The sequence below is a fragment of the Adiantum capillus-veneris genome, chromosome 1 (assembly GCF_014529385.1).
Source record: "Adiantum capillus-veneris isolate H3 chromosome 1, ASM1452938v2, whole genome shotgun sequence".
NCBI lineage: Eukaryota > Viridiplantae > Streptophyta > Polypodiopsida > Polypodiales > Pteridaceae > Adiantum > Adiantum capillus-veneris.
Genome location: NC_140931.1, coordinates 35303006 through 35323398, shown reverse-complemented (window position 1 = coordinate 35323398; position 20393 = coordinate 35303006). Strand labels below are relative to the sequence as shown.

Sequence of the window (20393 nt, the reverse complement as noted above, 5' to 3'; positions counted from 1 at the left end):
TATAATCAAAGAACATCCCGAACAGGAAGCTCGTCAAAGACTTGTTGCCCCACATTTCGGACAGGAAGCTCCTCAAGCACTCTCTATGCTTTTTGAAGTGCACCACATTTGGCATGCAACAACCCCGGACTAGCAATATTAGAGTGAATTTTTAAAGTGCACCACATTTAGCATACATATTGACCAAGGCAATGCCAAGCACGACATCTTTCTTCAACAGCCTCTGATTAACAATATTAGCGTGAATTTTTATGCCCATATTAACAACCACATGCCTTCAATATGCATGCTTGCATCTTGAGAGTGACCCTCACTTTGCATCTGCTGAAAACAAACGAGAGCTTTGTGCCCTGCCCCTTTGGGGAAAATCCTGCAATCAGTGCATTCCAAGAGTCCATACCATGGAGAGTAAGCTCCTTGAGCATTATATGTGCTCTCTGAAGTGCACAACATTTACTGGACATGTCAACAAAGGCATTGCCAAGCACATCTTTTTTCAATAGCCTCTGGCTAACAATATCGGCATGAGTTTTTATGCTCATACCAGCATCTCATGTAGAGCCACATGCCTTAAAGGAGCATTCGTATGTGATTGCATCTAGAGAGAAGCCCTTGCTTTGCATCCGTTGAAAACAGCTTGAAGCTTTCTCGCCTGCTCTCGTTGCATGTATCCCGAAATCAATGCACTCTAAAAGATGACATTAGATAGCAATCCCTGACCAATAATATCAGAATGAATTTTTAAGCCCGAATCGGCATCTTGCATAGAGTCAGATGCCATCTCTTCCTCTCCCATCTTTGCTTGTGTAGTGGATATTGCTCTAGGCCGTCGTTTCGCATCAACCAAAAACTGTCCCTGTGGAGCAAATCTTTCAATCGGTGCATTCTAGCTCTGGACGAAAGCTTTTCGAGAAGTTCTGGAGCGCTCTAAACTGCACCACATTTAGCAAACATGTCAATCAAGGCATTGCCAAGCACGACATCTTTATCCTTGTCTTACCTAGAAGAGGGTTGCCTTTGTACCAGATTGCATTAGACTCTTACGGGCATTTCACAATATAATGAAAGCCTTTAATCCTCTAGGGTTGTAATTAGTCTCTCCTAAACAAGTTGATTTCCAGATTCCCTATAGAACACGATTCTTAGTGTGTACACTTAGAAATTTGGAATAACTTTTGTCTTATGGAGCTAACCTTATCATTACACCCAAGACATACAAACTCTAACCTCAGCAATGCATCTGGCACATGAGGTATCTCTTGTCACCATGATGGATAGCTTTGTGAGGCTATGTCACCCTTTAATACCATCGTAGGCAAATACCATTCAAAGCTAGAGAAGCTACATAGCCATACTTGCAAAATCCCCCTTGTGTTGCCTTTTTTTTTGTGCATGCCATGTGGCCTCTTCCACATGATCTAGAGATGACATTGTGTTGTAAAACCGCCTTTCAACCCACACAAAGGAGCACCTCCATTATGTCATCTGGCCATCTTCAAGCACAAGGCACCACAACTGGCATTGCGAATACAAATCGTGACATTCAAACCTAAGTCTTTCCTAATCTCCTCCTTGTCATGAAATGTGTCTTTAGACAAAAGACCTGGTTTCTTTGACATGGGAAGAACCGTTGACATGTGCTCCAACATCACCATTGCTGCTCAAATGCTTGATGTGATTGTTGTCCACGTAAATATAGATATAGCAGGAACATATATCAACTTGCCATCAATTTTTATCATCTTTCTTTTCTTTTGGCTAAGGCGAGAAATGGCCCCTACAACCACACTAGTCACACCTCGTCTTCCTTCCCTTCACTTGGATGATGACAGTCCAAAGCATGTGAAAAAATTCTGGCTCGAAAACAATTGTGAGATCAATTTTCCTTGAAAGTGTGAAAGTAAAGGTATTCTAACTTTGAAGTAGCAACTATTTTACATTATATTGTATCTTTTGTCATGCAGCTGGAGGACAAAAAGATGCTATTTTATACAAAGACAAGTATATCAAACAGAGCGGACCCAATAAACCCCAAATTTTAAGCAATTCATACATAACTCAAAGAAAGGTAAGAAATATGAAAATGTATACACAATATACCTCCGTTAGAAGGACTAAAGCTGTCATCGTACTTTTTACAAAGTGAATGAACATGCTTGATATTTTCTGCTACGTGGTTTCCTTCGAAAATACTCCAGCTGGATGCAATAGCGTTCACTGTGAATTTGTAGCTTTTTGACCTGTTTGCATGCATCAAAGAGAGATACAAGGGAAGTCTCCAGAAAGCCAGGTAAAAAGGGAGGCCCTTTGCCTCTCAAGACCGCCTTTATTTGCAACAATTCCAATCAATGAGTGCGTTTGGAGCGTGCTAAACAAATCAAAATGCAGGTAATAATCTGTACTACCTAAAAATGAGCCAAAAGGTCAGCATACCGCCGAATAGATGATGTAAACTGCACGTATCCAAGAAGCCCAAGCGATGCATGTTGCAAAGGCTTCAAGAAATTCATATCAACTCGAGAAGATGACCGCAACAATGCCAATGAACGGGCTGGTCCTTCTGGGATTGTGAATGTATGCTTGTTCAACTCTTCATGTTAAGCTTGACACCTGTATGAAAGGGAAAGACCCCTCTCGTCCCCATACTCGGCAATTATTTCACCACAAAGAATCATCATCTCTGTCACACATCATCTACTGTTATAGAGATCTTTGGATTAGCTGTCTCCTCTCCTTCGATGCATATGCTGGGCCTTCAGTGTGAATTTTGATGCCCATATCAGCATCTTGCGTAAAGCCACATGCCTCCAAGCTGCACCTCATATGTGATTGCATCAGGAGCTGCAGGAGAGAGGCCCTGACTTTGCATCTGTTTGCTAAAAATAGTGTACATCTTTCTGGCCCTGCCCTGCTCCTATCGTGCATATCCCGCAAGCCGGAGCTTTTTGGCCGAGAAGATGACCGCAACAATGCCGATGAACTGGCTGGTCCTTCTGGGATTGTGAATGTATGCTTGTTCAACTCTTCATGTTAAGCTTGACACATGTATGGAAGGGAAAGACCCCTCTCGCCCCCATACCTAGCAATTATTTCACCACAAAGAATCATCATCTCTGTCACAAGAACATCTGTTCTGGGCTAGACCCATCATCTACCGTTATAGAGATCTTTGGATTAGCTGTCTCCTCTCCTTCGACGCATATGTTGGGCCTTCAGTGTGAATTTTTATGCCCATATCAGCATCTTGCGTAAAGCCACATGCCTCCAAACTGCACCCCGTATGTGATTGAATCAGGAGCTGCAGGAGAGAGGCCCTGCCTTTGCATCTGTTCGCTAAAAATAGTCTACAGCTTTCTGGCCCTGCCCTGCTCCTATCGTGCGTATCCCGCAAGCCTGGAGCTTTTTGGCCATGCTCAAGCAATCCTCTCTTCTCCCTCTGCTTTCGCTGCCTTTTGAAAGTTTTTTTTTTCCAACTTCTATGTCCATTAAAAACCGGCCAACTGGACTGCCTCTCCCTTCAGAGTTTCCAAAATCGCTCTTAGATAATCAAGGTAAAAATTATCTTCGAGATATTTGTGTGGATCCTCCACTTTCATTTCTATGTGATGCTTTCAATGTTCCTTGGTGGATCCATCAGAGAATGTGAATGTTGCTCTAAGAGTATAGCTAGAAACTTGATTCGGTGCAGACCCATGTTTCACATGACATGGATGGTACCCTTCAAGCTGACACTACAGAGCATGAGATTGGGAATGTCTTGCATAACTTGCTTGAAAACAAAAACCTACAATGAGATCAACTTAAGAATGAATTGTTCTCTCAGCATGATGATACTTTGAAGCAATCACTTACAGCCTGCTTTGTCTTCTAGCACTACACCCAACAATTGAAACATGGAAATTATTGAGTTGCTCCATATCCACCCAACTCTAAACAGTCACGACCTATATCCTTTATGGGAGGAACTTAAAAGATTTGCACAAAAACGTTGCTAATCACTTGTATTGATCACTATCGTCAAAAGTTGTGAACCAAACACGATACGGGTTTATAATCTCCATAACGTTCTTGATAGTCAGTTGGGCATTGATTACATAGCTACATACTTATGTTGCTTTTACTCTCTAGGGATTCACTTTTTTTTGGGTACTTGATATGACTACACATTTGTTTTGGGAGAGGGGTGTGGGGGGGGGGGGGGGGATACTAGTGTTAATGCCAAACGAGTCTATGAGACAATACAATACATCTCTTTTCAATAACATGAACAATAAAAATGCAACTATGCATAGCCCAGCTTGATGAGCCCAAGATGCTAATGAGGGCATCACACTGACGCCATCATTGGCCACAATGCAGCCCATCTCTGTATAATACAGATGTAAAACAAGCATCTTCTGAGGTATCCATGTGCAACCCAGGGAAATGAGATTATTGGGTGCAGCATGAAGACACTGGTGGTGTCCTCAATGCCTCTGCAAAAGAGTTCATTGGCCTTTCAACAATTTACAAGTTCCGTAATACTACGTCATATATATACACCATTTGGTCTTTAAAACAAAACTAGGACCATAATCACAGGAATTGTTCAAGCCAGCTTGTTATACTAGCAACCGTTTCTCGAATCTCGGACAAGGCAGCTGTTCGAAAAAGCTGGGCTGCAGCATCAAATGGAGTATAAACTCTACCTATTTCCCATCTAATATCCTGCACAAATCAAACCAATTTGAATTGAATATATAGGATGCTTCCTCTCGAGCATATCTCATCCAGTACAAGTTCCTACTAATATGGTGGGTAGACTTTCCAATGAAAAATTTTACAGTACGTTCCTTGAAGATAATAATCTGAAAAACTTATACAGCCAGTTGTGCAATTGTATAATTTTTTGGTCACACCACTGTGTACTTTGCCATTCTAATATTTGCAACTTCCTTTCTCACAATTGTGGCTACACTTGTTGCTATGATCCTGTAGCGATTAACCCAACCCTTTTAGAAGTCCTACTCAGGATGTCACTTAATCAGCTTAGCTCAGTTTCTGCATGTATATTGGTGTGGAACGCCAGAGTTTTTGAGGTGCGCACACATACACACATTTTTGGTAATACTTATATTACTGGCGGGAAACCTCAAGAAAACCCGCAAAGGTATAATCTACAGAGTAAAATCCTACACTCGGACCATGAAGAAAATGGTCAAGGTAGTGAACAACTAAAAGCAGTCAAAAAAACAGCTCTTTTGTCTGCTGAGAGATTTGCCATTAGTAAACCAGAAAGTGTAATGATTGATGACGAGACATCTGTGAAAAGGGCAAAGGATCTCTTGGAGTTTGCAGGAACAAATGATCATTCCTAAAACTCCAAATAGGCCACAAAGCCCAATAATGGACACATCCAAAGAAGGAAGATTCATAAAAGGGTAGGACAGCACACCAAACAGCCAAAAACACTTCCCAAAGCAAATAGAAGGGAATCTGACACAGGGCACTTTAGACCCCTGCTTTTGAAAATTGAAATTTCAGTTGTGTGCTTTGCATCATATGGTGCCTCACCGCTCTATGTAGATCGAAGGCTGGTTCTAATATATCTTCCAACGTGTTCTAAATAATGTTCGAAGTACAGGGATAATTTATAGTAATTAGCTCCCTAAGAGCACTCAATGCATACTCATGGGCACCAATAACCTGAAAACTATTAAATGCCATGTACAGCCAAAAACAGACATTCATGCAGACATAGAAAAACATTTTACAAGAAAACACGTATTACCTGCACACAGGGAGTGATGTGATTTCCATCAATTGTTATCTTTGTGAGACTCCCATCTACCTTCTGAACAACGGAGTTTAAAACATCTTCGATAATATCACTTTCATCAATAGGATCTACCTTGAATTTCACCTGATCCATAAAGTTCAACATAAGACACGCATATAAATGTTAAGGACACCAGACAGCACGAGTATGTCCAAGGAAAAAAGCGCCTTAAACCATGGAGCTACCAGCAAGGTGTTCTGAACTCTGTAGTTATTGCCAATAGATTTTCGGTTTTCAAGAGGAGCTGGAGTAAACTCTGAAACCCCTCTGCTTACCTGTGATGACAGAAACGACAAGCACAATTCAAGAATCAAGAGAAACCACCCCTCCAATAGCTCTTGCTTATAAGCACCTGCTCGAGGACCAAAGGAACTTGCTCTACAAAATTCTGCAAAGACTGTAATGTCTCCTCATCATACGAGGGAAGAATGGGTGAAGCTGCATCCAATAGATTCTTGAAGGAGTCTCCTGCAGGAACAAACAAAGTAATAACTTGATTGTCTCGAATCGACCACTACATTTATTTACGTTTACCCCAATATACTACAACAGCTGGCATCTCATCTTCCGAAAGACACCTGACCTTGCCTAAACAGAAAGAAAAACACACACAACATAATAGAAAAAGAAAGAGCACAAAAAAATTCTTCATTGACTTAAGTTGCAGTATTAAAATCATACAACATGTAAACAACTGAAGCACACCTTGCAGGTGAGACACTAAATAGACCTTCTTTGCTTGGTCCTAGTCACCACAACGAGGAGATGGAAGTTTGAAGCAATGCCTTTCACCTCGTACCAAGCTCAGGCACCACCTGCTCCCTAATCCAGCCCATATGCATTTCAGCCTTGCCCCTGCATTGTGCTCGTCCACTTTCATTCACACCCTCTCCTAATTTGCTGCTGCCACCCATGTATCCATCAGCTTCCTCAATAGGATTTTTCACTCCCACTTGAAAGTAGCCCTTTGAGAGCAGCAACAAGGTTTTGATCATACAGTATCAAATCCTTATACCAGACAGATTTTTACAGCTTCATGTCTGTGGGTGAGACACCAGATAAACGTTCTTTGCTTGGTGGTTGCCAATTTGATTTACGTTTGAAGAGATGAGAATCAGTAGCTCACCTCATACCAAGCCCAGTCCCCCACCTGCTCTTTGCTGCAGTCCATATGCATTTAGCCTTGCCATTGCATTGTGCCTGTCTGCCCTTGTTCAGACCTGCCCCTATTTTAGCAGTGGAACCCACGTTTCCACCAGCATCCTCCGTACCATTTTACACGCCCACCTGCAAGTAACCCTTCGAGAGCACCAACAGGTTTCGGCCATAGTAGTATCAAATCCTAACCCCAGACAGCCTTATTGTCTGCCGCATCCCCTTCAAAGGTAATCACACAAAATTGACTTCAAGGTACGTCCATGAGTATGATACGTACAATACGATGCAAGTATGATACGCAGTAGGGCACATTCTCCAATAAAAAGTACGTCAAGAACGCCAAGATTTTGCTATACTTATTAAACCTAACTTGTTTAGAGCTTAGAGAATCTCATAATATATACACTATATTTCCATACACTTGACTCTAAGTGTCACGATTGTGACTATGTTACAGTATTACATCTACTCCTAGTTACATTACGAAAAGTGCCATGCCAAGAGAACCTCTATGCTTGGATGGTCACGACCCTTCGCTCAAGAGACATGCCTCTTTGCCAAAAGCTACACTCCTTCGACGACTGGTCACACCCTTCGCTCTACGGTTGCGACTCTTCGTCCAATGGTTGCAGCTCGTCGCCGAAAGGATGTGTCTTTACGTCTAAAGTCATGTCTCGTCACCATGAGACGTGTCTTTTCATTCATGTCTTATCGTCTTCTATACGCGGAGCCTATTGTACTCAGTTTTCAAGCATTCATTCATTCAATCAACCAAAAACACATTCAGTCTCTTGAATCTCAGTTTGATCTTAAGTATGAAGTTTTAAGTCTTTATTATAGGATTAACACCACTAATCCTCACAGTGGTATCAGAGTAAAAATTTTTCTCGGGTGTGAGCCTCTCACCCTCACCGCTACACTCTATCCCCTTCCCGCAATTGTATGAAAGCAAAAGAAAGGTGGTACACAAATGCTCTCGATCATATGAGGTAGCTTGAATTTTTATGTTCCAATTCTATAAGTAAAGACTGAACACGGATGTGTGTGCATAGCGTACCCGGAGAACCTCATGCACCTTTGCTCGGGTGGTAATCCTTCTAACCTGCCCTCGCACCCCTTTCTGCGAACACAGCAGACATGCTCCTTGTTCTCCGTGTTCGCACCCTTTCCAAGGGACGTGCCCCTTTGCGCACCCTTTTTAAAAAGGATGGACTGCTGAAACGCTGAAATTCTGCGCTGGCTGAATTGAACATTTGCGTTGGCATCCCTTCCCAGAGGATCGCACCTCTTCGCCCTTCTTTGAGTGTACTCGTTCATGTGAAAGGGTCTTGCCCTCGCAATTGTTCGCCTGGCTCACACCCTTCAAGCATGTGGCACCCAGGCGACCCTTTGCTGCGTGTTGGTTCGAAATGCAAAGCGCTGGCCTAAACGCTGAAAACTGAATGCTGGGCTGAAACGCTGCATCAAATCGCTGGCTGTTTTTACGTAAGCAAATAAGTAGCGCAAACTTTGAAAAATCAGCCATAAGGTTTTATTTTTCAAGTGTCCGATAAGCCCCTAAAATTTTACCTCATGTAGTGCACCTCTTGTAGTTTACCTTACGTAACATCCAAAAAAAAAAGACATCCAGCCAGGGATTCCAAGTTTCCATGCTATCCCTCTCTCTCCTTTAGCGCTGGTTATCTGCTACTTCTCTGTGCGCCGTCGGAATCACCACCAGTAGACAAAACTCGAGGAGTTTTACCGACAAATTCTCCTACGCTAGAGGTGGTCATCATAATTCCAGATTCCTCTACTCCAAAGCCCAAACTCGTTCCAGACATAGTTTCAACTCTCGGAGACCCCGTCCCAGAACCTATTCCCAACCCAAAACCTGCACCTGTTCGAGAGTTCCCTTTGAGGTGTATAACCATCAAGGAGCAGATGGCCACACTTTCCACAAGCCTCGCATCACTTCACAATCGTTTGGATCAGATGCAGACGCAAAACACTTCTCGAAGTCGTCCTACGACTTCTCGGATGACTAATGCTGCTTCTCCACCACCTTCTTCCGATGCTTCAGTGGACGAACAAAACGAACCAGATCCAACTGATGAGGTAGACAATCGCGAACTTCAATTACTTCTATAAGATTTTTAATGCTGCACAGAAGAAGAAACTGGATGTTAAACTGTCCGAGCCGTATAATGGCCACCGTAGCAAGCGTGTGCTAGACCAATGGCTGTTTAAAATGGAGGTTTACTTATCAAACATAGATTTGATCGAGAGTAAAAAGTTGCACTTGCTAGTTCTCTGCTCATGGACACAATATTTCTTTGGTGGCAATGATGGGTTGTTGATGGTAAACTCACACCTTCTTGGGACAGATTCCGGCGTGCTATTCGCAAGGCATTCGAACCTGCCAATGCGGATTTTCATGCCCGGTCCTCTCTTCGCCGCCTGAGCAAGACTGGTTCCTTGGCCGGTACATCACAGAGTTTCAGAAACTAACTCTGGAGATAGAGAATCTCAACCCCTTTGATAAACTACACGGTTTCATCGACGGGCTTGAACTAACCCTGAAGGACGATGTGCACAAATACAACCCTACCTCCTTGGATGATGCAATTGCCTATGTGGAACGTCTTGGCGATAATTGACGCCCTGTACAGAATTTTTTCCCTAGTGACAGATCTTCAAATAGCGCTCGCTTTTCACAACGCGATCGCAGAGAAAGTTATAGCCAAAGTCAACAGCGACAATCTCAGTTCAGACAGCAAGCAACACAGCCTTATTCAACTTCAAGGTTCTATTCTCAAGATCGACAATCTTAAAACAGATCTTCTTCAAACGTTCCTACACTTGATCATGGTCGGCATTCCAATACTCAGCAAGACTCTTCGTTAAATGTTTCTTGGACTTCAAAGAAGGGTGGCTTATGTACAATTTACGGTGGTGACCATACATGGTATCAATGTCCAAAGAAACCAAATCCTTCTAATTTGAAAAGAAATTCCAACGCGGAAACATCATCAAATGTTGAACAACCAGCTTCTGCTCAAGATAAAGGAAAATTTGTGGTCAATACAATTCGTGTCCTAGAGGATACAACTATTCTTATGAAGCATGCTTAGTGCAATTCTTCAGTTTTAGAGCCTCTTTCAAAGCAAGTTTTGAGTCTTCTTGGAACTCTCAACAGTTCATCAACATTTTGGTGAACAGCAGATGCTCTAATAATTTCACCGGCACTCAGATAGTTCGACAGCTTGGCTTGCCAACTAAGAAGGAATCTCATTTATATGATGTGGAATTAGCAGATGGATCAATTTTAACTTGTGATGAGACAATTCGACGGTTGCAATTCGGTATTCAAAATTATGCAAATCAACTGGATTTTGAAGTCATGTCTCTATCTTATTACGGCATGATTCTTGGTCAACATTGGTTATTCCAATATGATCCAGCAATTAGCTTTCGAGGACATACTATCAACTTGTTCAAAGATGGACGTGAACTAATTTTACACGGGTTTTATCATGCAGAACAAGTGATTCAAGCCTCACGTGTACAAGTCAAACAGCATGATACAGTGGATTATGAAACAAATATGATCTCCGATGCAAATGTTGAAATTTTTATTGATGAAGAAGTTTTTCCAAGTGATACTTCATTACCAGACAAAGATAAGGACATAGCTGCAGATTTTGAGTCAGAAGATGATTATGCTTTCTTTGATTCTTTGTTGGATGATGATATGACAATTGCAAGTCATGAAGTAACAACTTTTGAAGACGGTTCTGAAGAATTTTGGGATTCAATATTGGAAGATAGATTACAGTCTCAATCCAAAATCCTCTCCAGTGATTAGCAAAGATGAAGTTAACCCCTTCGAAGAATGCCTTGAGAAGATTTCCTCTTCGCCAATTGGAAGATTTTGTACCAGAAGTCCTACATCACATGAAAGATTTTGAAGATCAATCTCTTGTTGCAGCCAACCCGATTATGCCAGATTCCTCTAAAAAGTCTTTGAACAATGCAATGACATGGGATTTAGCAGTCAAAGCAAAAAAGTTTCGCAAGAAGCAAAGGTTCAAGATAATGGTTTCAAATAACTCAAAGATTGAAGATTTTCGGATATTCAATGCTTTTCCAGAGTTCTATCAACATCAAAAGTCCTTTCTTTAACCGAGGCTCTCATTTTAAATGGGAGGGAATGTCACGATTGTGACTAAGTTACAGTATTACATCTACTCCTAGTTGCAGATATGCAAAGTGTCATGCCAAGGAGAACCCCTACGCTTGGATGGTCATGACCCTTCGCTCAAGAGACATGCCTCTTCGCCAACATCCACACTCCTTCGACGACTTGTCACACCCCTTCGCTCTACGGTTGCGACTCTTCGTCCAATGGTTGCAGCTCTTCGCCGACAGGATATATCTTTACGTCTAAAGTCATGTCTCTTCACCATGAGACGTGTCTTTTCATTCATGTCTCATCGTTTCCTATATAAGGAGCCTATTGTACTCAGTTTTCAAGCATTCATTCATTCAATCAATCAAACACACATTCAGTCCCTTGAGTCTCAGTTTGATCTTAAGTATAAAGTTTTAAGTATTAATTATAGGATTAGCACCACTAATCCTCACACTGAGCCCAAGCTAAAACATATATACCTAGATAAATCCAAGACAAGCCTAGATTCACCCTCGAAGCAAAGTGTGAGGTACAGACTCTTGGTAGTCATCCACAAGACAACATAACCATAGGCTCCCATCAATAGTATTGACAGATACTACAACATGCCACTAACATCATGTGCCCAATAGTGGGTGTAGAACTAGCTACCAATATATGCCCCCACACACCCCCACAGTGCATGCACACACACACACACGAGCATACATCAATACAAAGATCTATGAGCTCAGTTTTTGTCATACCTCTAGAGATGCAAGGTACATTCAGACATAATGAAGCCTAGCACTAAAAGATGCATCAAGTAGGAAAAAGATAAGGTAGTTGATAGGGCATACCCATAAAAAAGAATGAACACAAAATCAACTGGTTATAACTTGGGCAAAACCCCCAACTTATGAGTAGCAAGATTCAGGCGCAGCAACCATGCTATTGGAGGACTTTGGCAACAATTGTTGTACCACCTCTTGAATGCAACCATTACCTCATGTTCATTTAAGCTCAGCAACAGGTTGTGTAATCCTCCTGGATCTCAACTTTCCCCTCATTGATTTGACTCTGAAAGCAAGGATTCAATGGGCACGGATTGAGAGACCACAGATCTATATGATTTCTCGCCTGTTTCGAGGCAAGCACACAGTGCCGCCGGACATCATCAGGGCAGAGCTTACCCCCCTCCCCCCAATAGTAGAGGCACTCTTCCAGACAGGCTGCTTCATCCAGAGAGAGAGAGAGCTCCCGACCGACAGACTCACTAACGAGCATTTGAGTCAGCTATACAGATATCAGAGGTTGGATACGACAGAGCATGGTGTCAACAGATGAGAGCATGGTTCACAGCACACGGCCTTGACCTAGAGTGTTTGCCATTTCTAGTACGACCCCGACTCCCCCCAACTTCATCTCTCACGTAGTGAAAGAAACATAGTGATCCGACAGGATCTCTGGCAGCTCTATATCGGACAGACTTGGATCAATCTCCCCTCTGGCGGAAGATGTCACACTACAGAGACCATTTTCTTACTATATTGGAGGATGGGTTCATAGCCATCATCCAAGAGTTACGAGCCCCTAAAAAGGCTCTACCCAACCCTCCTTAGATTTTGTTCCTTCTTTTTACCTTGACCATTGGACCTCAGTCCTTAGCTGATATGTATCCAATGGCTTCACTTAGAAGCAATGAGCCGATGTAATGCTTTTGTGATGGTCCCATAGGTCATATCTGACCTCCATGGACGATAAATCTCTCTCTCTCTCTCTCTCTCTCTCTCAATACAGGGGACCCTCTTTGATGGAGCTACAGATATTAGTAGATCTCACATCGCATCGATGATGTATTTGAATAGAGTAACTCTTGCAAAGTTTTAGGGGATAATCCTTTCGAAGGCTACTAGGTGGCTCCATTGATTTGTCTGAAATTTTAGCATTAACATTTCATTTCTCTCCAATACACGTAAATAGTAAAAACCTAAATATGTCATTGTAACTGCATAGATGATGCTACCTTATTATAGTGATGCAATGATGCTTTGGCCATGACGATATTTTGTATCTAAAGTTGAAGTTCACATTCTTACCAAACAAACTATTGGAAAGACTGAGAAGAGGCGATGATGCAATGAGGGGGGTCAATTGAGCAGTCACTGGCCCTAGCTGGATAGCAAAACAACAAACGACATGTCAAATTGGCAAAATTACAAGAACTATCTAATCTTTAATGAGGCTTCTCAATTACTATATCTGAAATTTTTCAAGGCATGAGAATGAAATCAAAGTTTTTTAATTCTGATATGTTGGGCAAAAATTCCTAAAATCATAAGGATATACCTGTTCAAAATAAGGAACTGCATCAGCTGCTGGTTTGTTATTGAAGGCAAGCACTACACTAGCCTGAAACATAACATCCACACAAATTAAAAGAAAATATATTTTGCAACATTTATTACTGAATTTCCTATAGGCTTACCTTAAACTATTCACTCCTTTTACATTTACACCTAAAGAAAGATTTTGACACATAAAATGCTCCTCTAAAATGAATACTTCCCATTTTATTATAGACTATTAGTACATTGCATCGAACCTCCCGCGAACACATTTCCTATGCAATAGACTTGCATAATAAATCTACTTAGCGTCAAAGTCTGACTCTGTCACTCTTGGAGCCAAAAGACTGCCAACTTCCAAGCACCATCCCAGCCCTATAAAACTCAATTATAATACACAAACAAGGTCTGATGCTAGCTAGCCAGATACAACTCTTACCAGAACCTTGGAATGCAGACAATAGTTGAGCTCCATTAGTAATTTATACGTGCATCTTGATGAGCAACAATCTCAGTCAAGACCATTCCAAAAATTCAAAGCATACATAGTACATACAAGGATTCCAAGGAGTCCGCCTGCCCTCAAGGAGTCGTACAGATCAAAGCATATGTACAAGGATTCCAAGGTCAGGGTGGCCTGTAGGAGTCATATAGAAACCAAGGCAGTGGAGAATGCTGCCAAGTAATCAGGCCCTGTGACACTGTAGGGAAAAGAATGGTGCACGCTCACCATCTCAAGAAGGCATGGTGAGGCTCCTCCGCTGCCCCTAGAAGAGCCTATTGAGGTATCCCACTGACTGTGAAGAGAGTAAACTATCTCTGTCCAGATTCGATTGAGAGTATCCACTGAAGAGGAAGGCTGACCACCAATAACATGCAAGCATCCAGCCTTCCACATCATCAACAAAGTGACTGCAATCATAGTGGCGAAGATGATCTCGCAACGGTGTGGCTCAAAAGCATGTATAATAGTCCAGAATGCCCCGACAATAATCAAGATCTGTCAATAAGAAAACGCAAACCTCCCCTTCACCATCAAAATTAACGTGAGAACCTAGGAATTGTAACAGCAAACAAACCACATGATAGAAGAAAGCATGTGCGAATGTCACAAAGTGATGATGTGGCATGCTAGCACCGGACTGAAAGAGGAGAGCTAGAGCCTAGATGGATCCGATAGAGCCTAACTAGAAGAGCCATGACAGCTGGGCGTTCCAGCTGGATGAGCCTTCTAGATGTGTTTGTTGGCTTCCAAGTTGCTCTCCTACTGCCATGTGTCCAGTTTGTCCCATTTGGTTTAATTCCTAGTATCCACCAACATATAAAGTCCTACCGTGGGGCCTACAACCTAGCCACTCCTTTACTAGTCGGATTCCATGTGTCTATTGGCCCAACCATCTCGTGGCTGCCTGGCCTTGACTCCTGCGAGTGAAACAACGGCCATTTCACACTAGCCATGCAATGTCCGGGCGTTTGTAATTTTTAAAAGAGGGTCCCTAAAATTAAATAAAAATCAAGGGAAGGAAACCAACCAATAAAGTTAATGGTTATCACAGACTCGTGAAACTTTTCCTCATCTTCACCCAAATCCACCACAAACAACGAATGAAGTCGAGCCATAAGAAAAAGGACAAGGGAGCATCTATAAATATATGCCAAATAGAGCAAGCCAGTTGTCTGCATCCGAGGCACCATATTTGGAAATCACGCAACCATAACAAGATGCAGAAAGCTTCATTGCCCAGGGATTAACTGCAAACAATGAGCTTAGAAAGTATAGCACAACTCTACACCTCTCGATCAATAATCCCCCAGCAAGTACTAAGAAAAAAGCATAGTATCATCCTCATACTCCTTCAAGAAACCTAGCACCCTCTCCTTCTAGAATGAAAGAGGAGGTTTGCGAACCCAGATTGGGTGAGTTTCGGCAACGATGTGTGTGCGTGCAGGTCAAGTGCATAGAGACAGAGAGAGGAGTGTGGAGTTCTTGCGCTAGCTGTAGGAGAGAGAACACAATTTTTTTATGAAGTCCTAAAAACCTCAAGTGATGAGGTTTAAATGGGCCATTTGGCCACTTGGACAATGTGAGCACTTTAAAAATAGTCCAAGTGGCACAAAGGCCAATAATGGAGTATTATGCTTGTACAGAAAATATAATTGTTAAGCTCTCAATCAGAGCTACACAATGGAAACGGTCGAGAGGTGACGTCTGGGCATTTACCCCAACAACCTCCCCAAAGAGTCGCCTTTAAGCTATGTAGCTGCCACCATATTTAGGCAATGCTCATCTTGTGCCTTGTGCAGACTTTTGGTAAGAGCATCTGCAGGGTTTTTGAAACCGGCCTGTTCAATCCAAAAAGGGCGGTAGACTTTACTTTAAACCTTGATTTAGCTTTCACCCATTATTAGTCGTCTATTTTACCTGTACTTTCAAGACACAACAAAGGGGAGAGGGATACAGGCTGCTAGATTGCACCTGTATGAGTAGACGGACACCAGATTGGCCCCTAACTTAGGCGCCCCTTTCGGTATTTCTTTATTGTTCAAAAGAGGGAATAAACGCTGTGGTTCCCTACAAGCTGCCCCGCACAAACTCGGCTGAATTTCCACTGTTCCAGCCTGATTTCGGCAGCATAACTGTACTAGAACCCTTCACGGTCAGTATTCCCACGCATTGACTGACTTTCCCGACGCATACGGGCACTTTGCAAAACCTGGCGAGAATCTGCAGCACGCTGAATTCTCTGTTTTCAGCCCTGAAAATGCGCCAGATCACCTGTACAGCGGTCCCCTTGCGTCCCCGAACCTCCTGGGGGTATTAGGGTCCGTTTAGGGCCAAAACCCTAAACCTGCAAAAATACACAGCAGGCTGTAATTCACTGTTTCGGGCTCCGTTTCGCGTGCCGGTCGCATCCCTAGCAAGTCCTCGAGCTCCCGCACCTGTAGGGCTACTTGCCCTTTGAATCGGACGAGATTTCTGGCGTGAAACCTCTCCGAATTCACCTGTACCTGCGGGGGGATTAGCCGCTAGCTAATCCAGTACCTGTGCAAGAGGCTCTTGCCTCGGCAATCGCGCATGAACCCACACAACTGTACATTGGTCAAATGAAGAGCCCACTAGAGGGGCATAACATACTGCCAAAGGGGAGAGAGAGGGCAGTGCGTAGCGTGCAGGGCATCACTCCTGGCACCGCACTGTGCATAAGAGGGAAAGCAAGCACTCCATAGCTCTTAACCTGTGACAGAGACTTGCAAAATGAGCCTCCCAACTATAAATCACGTTTTTGCCTTCTCTATAAGTAGCAAACTGGCCTCAGAGTGCCAAGTGTCACTCATTTGTGCATTTTCCCGCTTTAGACCCTCGGGTCTAAAAATATCTCACCTGCAGCCTCTGTTGACTTGGCCACAGAGTAACAAAATGATCCCCATGTCAAACTGCACGTAATGACGCGAAGACATTTTCAGGTCCCAAAATAGCAGTTCCCTAAATTTTAGGAGATGCTGCCATTATATCTTTCTAGGTCATCCGACCCTCTTTGTACACTGTGGCCACATCCAAAACTGAAATGTAGCCTCTGTAGCAAAGGATTCCACTTTGGCTAGTCAATGACCCCACTTGGCTAACCATAGTCCTTGTCCAACCTTAGTGCTCTCTTGCCCTCAGGCCCGGACTCCCTCTGGACAGTTCCACACTAGCTATGCAATGCAGGGCAGTTAGATTTCCCGAGGGGTGTTTCCAAAAAGTGAAAGTAAATAGATAATAAGAAAGAAATCAACAAAAAGGATAGATAGTAGTCACACGCTGGTGACATACCCCCCTCTTGAAATCTCAAACGTCCTCGTTTGCATCTATGTCGTCCATGCTTACTGTCAACACTGATGTATTCAACACATGTCGACACATATACGACACATACATGCTCATTGTCAACCCTGGTGTATTCAACACCTCGTCGACTCATGTATTGCCTGCGTGTGAACCCTGTCCCAATGACATAGTGGTAGCTTCGCACTCTGCCATTGCTTTGAGTCACTAACTTTCCAATGACAAAATGGTAGCTGCACATTTTGCCACTGTCTTATAGTACACGTTGGATCCCGTAACACTTTCGAGCATACCCAAACCGACAGTTTAAGAATGCAGTTACACATGTACTCTTTAATAGAAGCAATCACTGTATCCTTGACAGACTGACAAGAAATACTCACTTCTATAGCACTAACCAAACTTTTGGACATTCCATAAGAGCAATTGCCAAACTGACAATCTGTACAGCTCTAACATTCATGTAACAGGTATTTCATTTGAGCTCACTTTAAATACCATGTACATCATTTGTTTCAGAAGCCATTGTCACACTGAGAATCCATGTAGCTTTGAAACTCAAGGGGTCAAGGTAGGTTGCAAATCGAAGGCTTCCAGGTAAAGTGATAACACAGTTGGTGACTCTGCAAGTTCACCTTCTTCCATCCACTTAGCATCCATTGGTGGATAGTTTCTGAACTTTACCAAGTAACGCCTAGCAACCTTGCCTTTCACTTTCCTTTCTTTGTGTGCCAAAATCTGTTCAGGGACCAAGATCTCGTCAAGTTCCTCGACTTCCGGCTGATCTTCAGCTGGAATAGCTTCTGGCACATCACCCACATAGGGTCTGAGAAGACTCACATGAAACGCATTGTGAATCTTCCAACTGTCAGGCAATTTCAGCCTATATGCAACATCACTGATTATGTCGCACACTTGAAAAGGCCCATAGTAACGCATGCTGAGCTTTGGAAACAGTCTTTCCTTGCCCTTCATCTTCTTTAACCTTGCCTTTTCAAACCGTAGAAGCACCCAATCACCAAGTGAATATACCACTTCACGACGGTGACGATCAGCTGCTTTCTTTTGCTTTGCCTGAGTCCTTTCTAAGGCCACTTTGACCTTCTTGTACATTTCATCCATGTCCTGAACATACTTATCTGCTTCAAATATCTTGTCCTTTGTATGCAGTATGGGAGGAACTTTCTTGCCACCTTCAACTATCTCAAAGGGTGCCTTGCCAGTTGATGAATGCACTGTATTATTGTATGCATACTCCACCAATGGCAAATACTGCTCCCACTTTCCTTTATGCTCTGACACATAGCACTTGAGCAGATCTAGGACAGTAGAATTTGCCTCTTCCGACTGCCCATCTGTTTGAGGATGAAATGACGAAGAGAATTTGAGCGTGGTGCCCATATTCTCAAACAAACCTCTCCAGAACAAACTTGTCATGCGTGGATCACGGTCGCTAACAATCGACTGTGGCATGCCATGATACTTGAAAATATTGCTCATAAACAAGCGTGCCATCTGATCTGGCTTTATCTTCTTCCTGACAGGAATAAAATGAGCCTGTTTGCTGAATCTGCAAATAATGGTCCAAATACCATCATTTCCTGTCTGCGTTCTTGGAAGATCAAAGATAAAATCCATAGCAATACTTTCCCATGGTTTATCTGGAATAGGTAGGGGTTGCAATAACCCTGGTGCCTTTTGCCTGTCAAACTTGACCTTTTGGCATATTAGGCATTCTCGCACAAAGGCATCCACATCCCTTCTCAATGTAGGCCAATAGAAGAATGTCTCAACCGCTTTAACTGTAGCATCAATACCACGATGCCCTGCATACGGTGGGACATGACTCTCTTCCATAACTTTGCGTCGCAATGGCTTTGTGACACACAATCTGCCATGCATCATCATGAACCCATCTTTGAGAAGATAGTGTTCATGACGTTGTCCATCCATTAGTTGCTCGAAGACCCTTGCAAAATCTTCATCATTTGCATACTGTTCTCTCATATCATCAAGTTCATGATGATAAGGAATCGACACAGCTGAAATTTGTGGCTTCCTTGACAAGGCATCAGCCACAACGTTCTTCTTGCCTTCCACATGCACAATCTGAAAATGGAACATGGACAAGATATTTGCCCATCGCATATGCTTCTCAGATAACTTTGTCTGTGTCAAGAAGTATCGCAAGGTCTGATGGTCCGTTTGGACAACAAAGTCTGCACCTAGCAGGTAGTGTTTCCAACTTAAGAGCGCATGAATCACAGCCAGTAACTCTTTCTCATAGACCTGCATGGTCATCTCTGGCCCTTGCAAAATTCTGCTCTCATAGGCTACTACCCTGCCATCTTGCATTAGCACAGCACCAATGCTACTACCGCAGGCATCACATTGGACCACAAATGACTTCCTAAGATCTGGCAAGACAATGACTGGATCTGAAGTCATCTTTTCCTTTAAGAGATTAAAAGCTGAAATCTCTTTCTGTGTCCATCTAAAGGTGACTGCCTTCTTTTGAAGAGCATGTAAAGGTGAAGCAATCTCAGCGAAATTTCGGATAAACCGTCTGTAATAGGAGCATAGTCCCAAAAAGCTTCGGACATCATGCACCGTCTTCAAATTTGGCCATGATTTGATCGCTTCAACTTTTGCAGGATCCATTCTGACACCATCCTTTGAGACAATGTGTCCCAGAAAGTGAATCTCTTCCAGAAAAAACTCACTTTTCTTTGCATTGATGAGCAACCTATGACTGCGTAGCTCTTTGAACACAATGGCCAAGTGATGCCTATGCTCCTCTTCATTCTTTGAATAGACTATCATGTCATCAAAGAACGTACCAACAAACTGCTGGTGTGGACGGAAAATTCTGTCCATCATCCTATTAAACGTAGCAGGAGCATTTGTGAGACCAAAGGGCATCACTAAAAATTCGTAAAGACCAAACGTCGTTCTAAAAGCAGTCTTGTGCACATCCTCTGATCTAATGCGGATCTGATGATACCCACTCTTTAGATCTATCCTGCTAAACATAGCTGCTCCTTCTAATTTGTCCATAATATCATCAATTCTAGGTATAGGAAACCTATT

At 42.8% G+C, this 20393-nt stretch overlaps 1 protein-coding gene across 1 annotated transcript in view; it reads right to left on the bottom strand.

Annotated features, from left to right (window-relative positions):
* Positions 1 to 4231: 4231 nt before the first annotated feature.
* The window catches only part of LOC147464540 (initiation factor 4F subunit (DUF1350)), a 98681-nt gene continuing 82519 nt past the window's right edge, over positions 4232 to 20393 (bottom strand). The window contains exons 4-9 of the mRNA XM_086515427.1: positions 13479 to 13541; positions 13229 to 13304; positions 6171 to 6286; positions 6004 to 6093; positions 5771 to 5902; positions 4232 to 4707 (exon numbers count right to left, since the gene is read on the bottom strand). Of these exons, the coding sequence (XP_086371553.1) occupies positions 4576 to 4707; positions 5771 to 5902; positions 6004 to 6093; positions 6171 to 6286; positions 13229 to 13304; positions 13479 to 13541 (609 nt within the window). The 3' untranslated portion in view covers positions 4232 to 4575. The remainder of the gene's footprint in view (positions 4708 to 5770; positions 5903 to 6003; positions 6094 to 6170; positions 6287 to 13228; positions 13305 to 13478; positions 13542 to 20393) is intronic.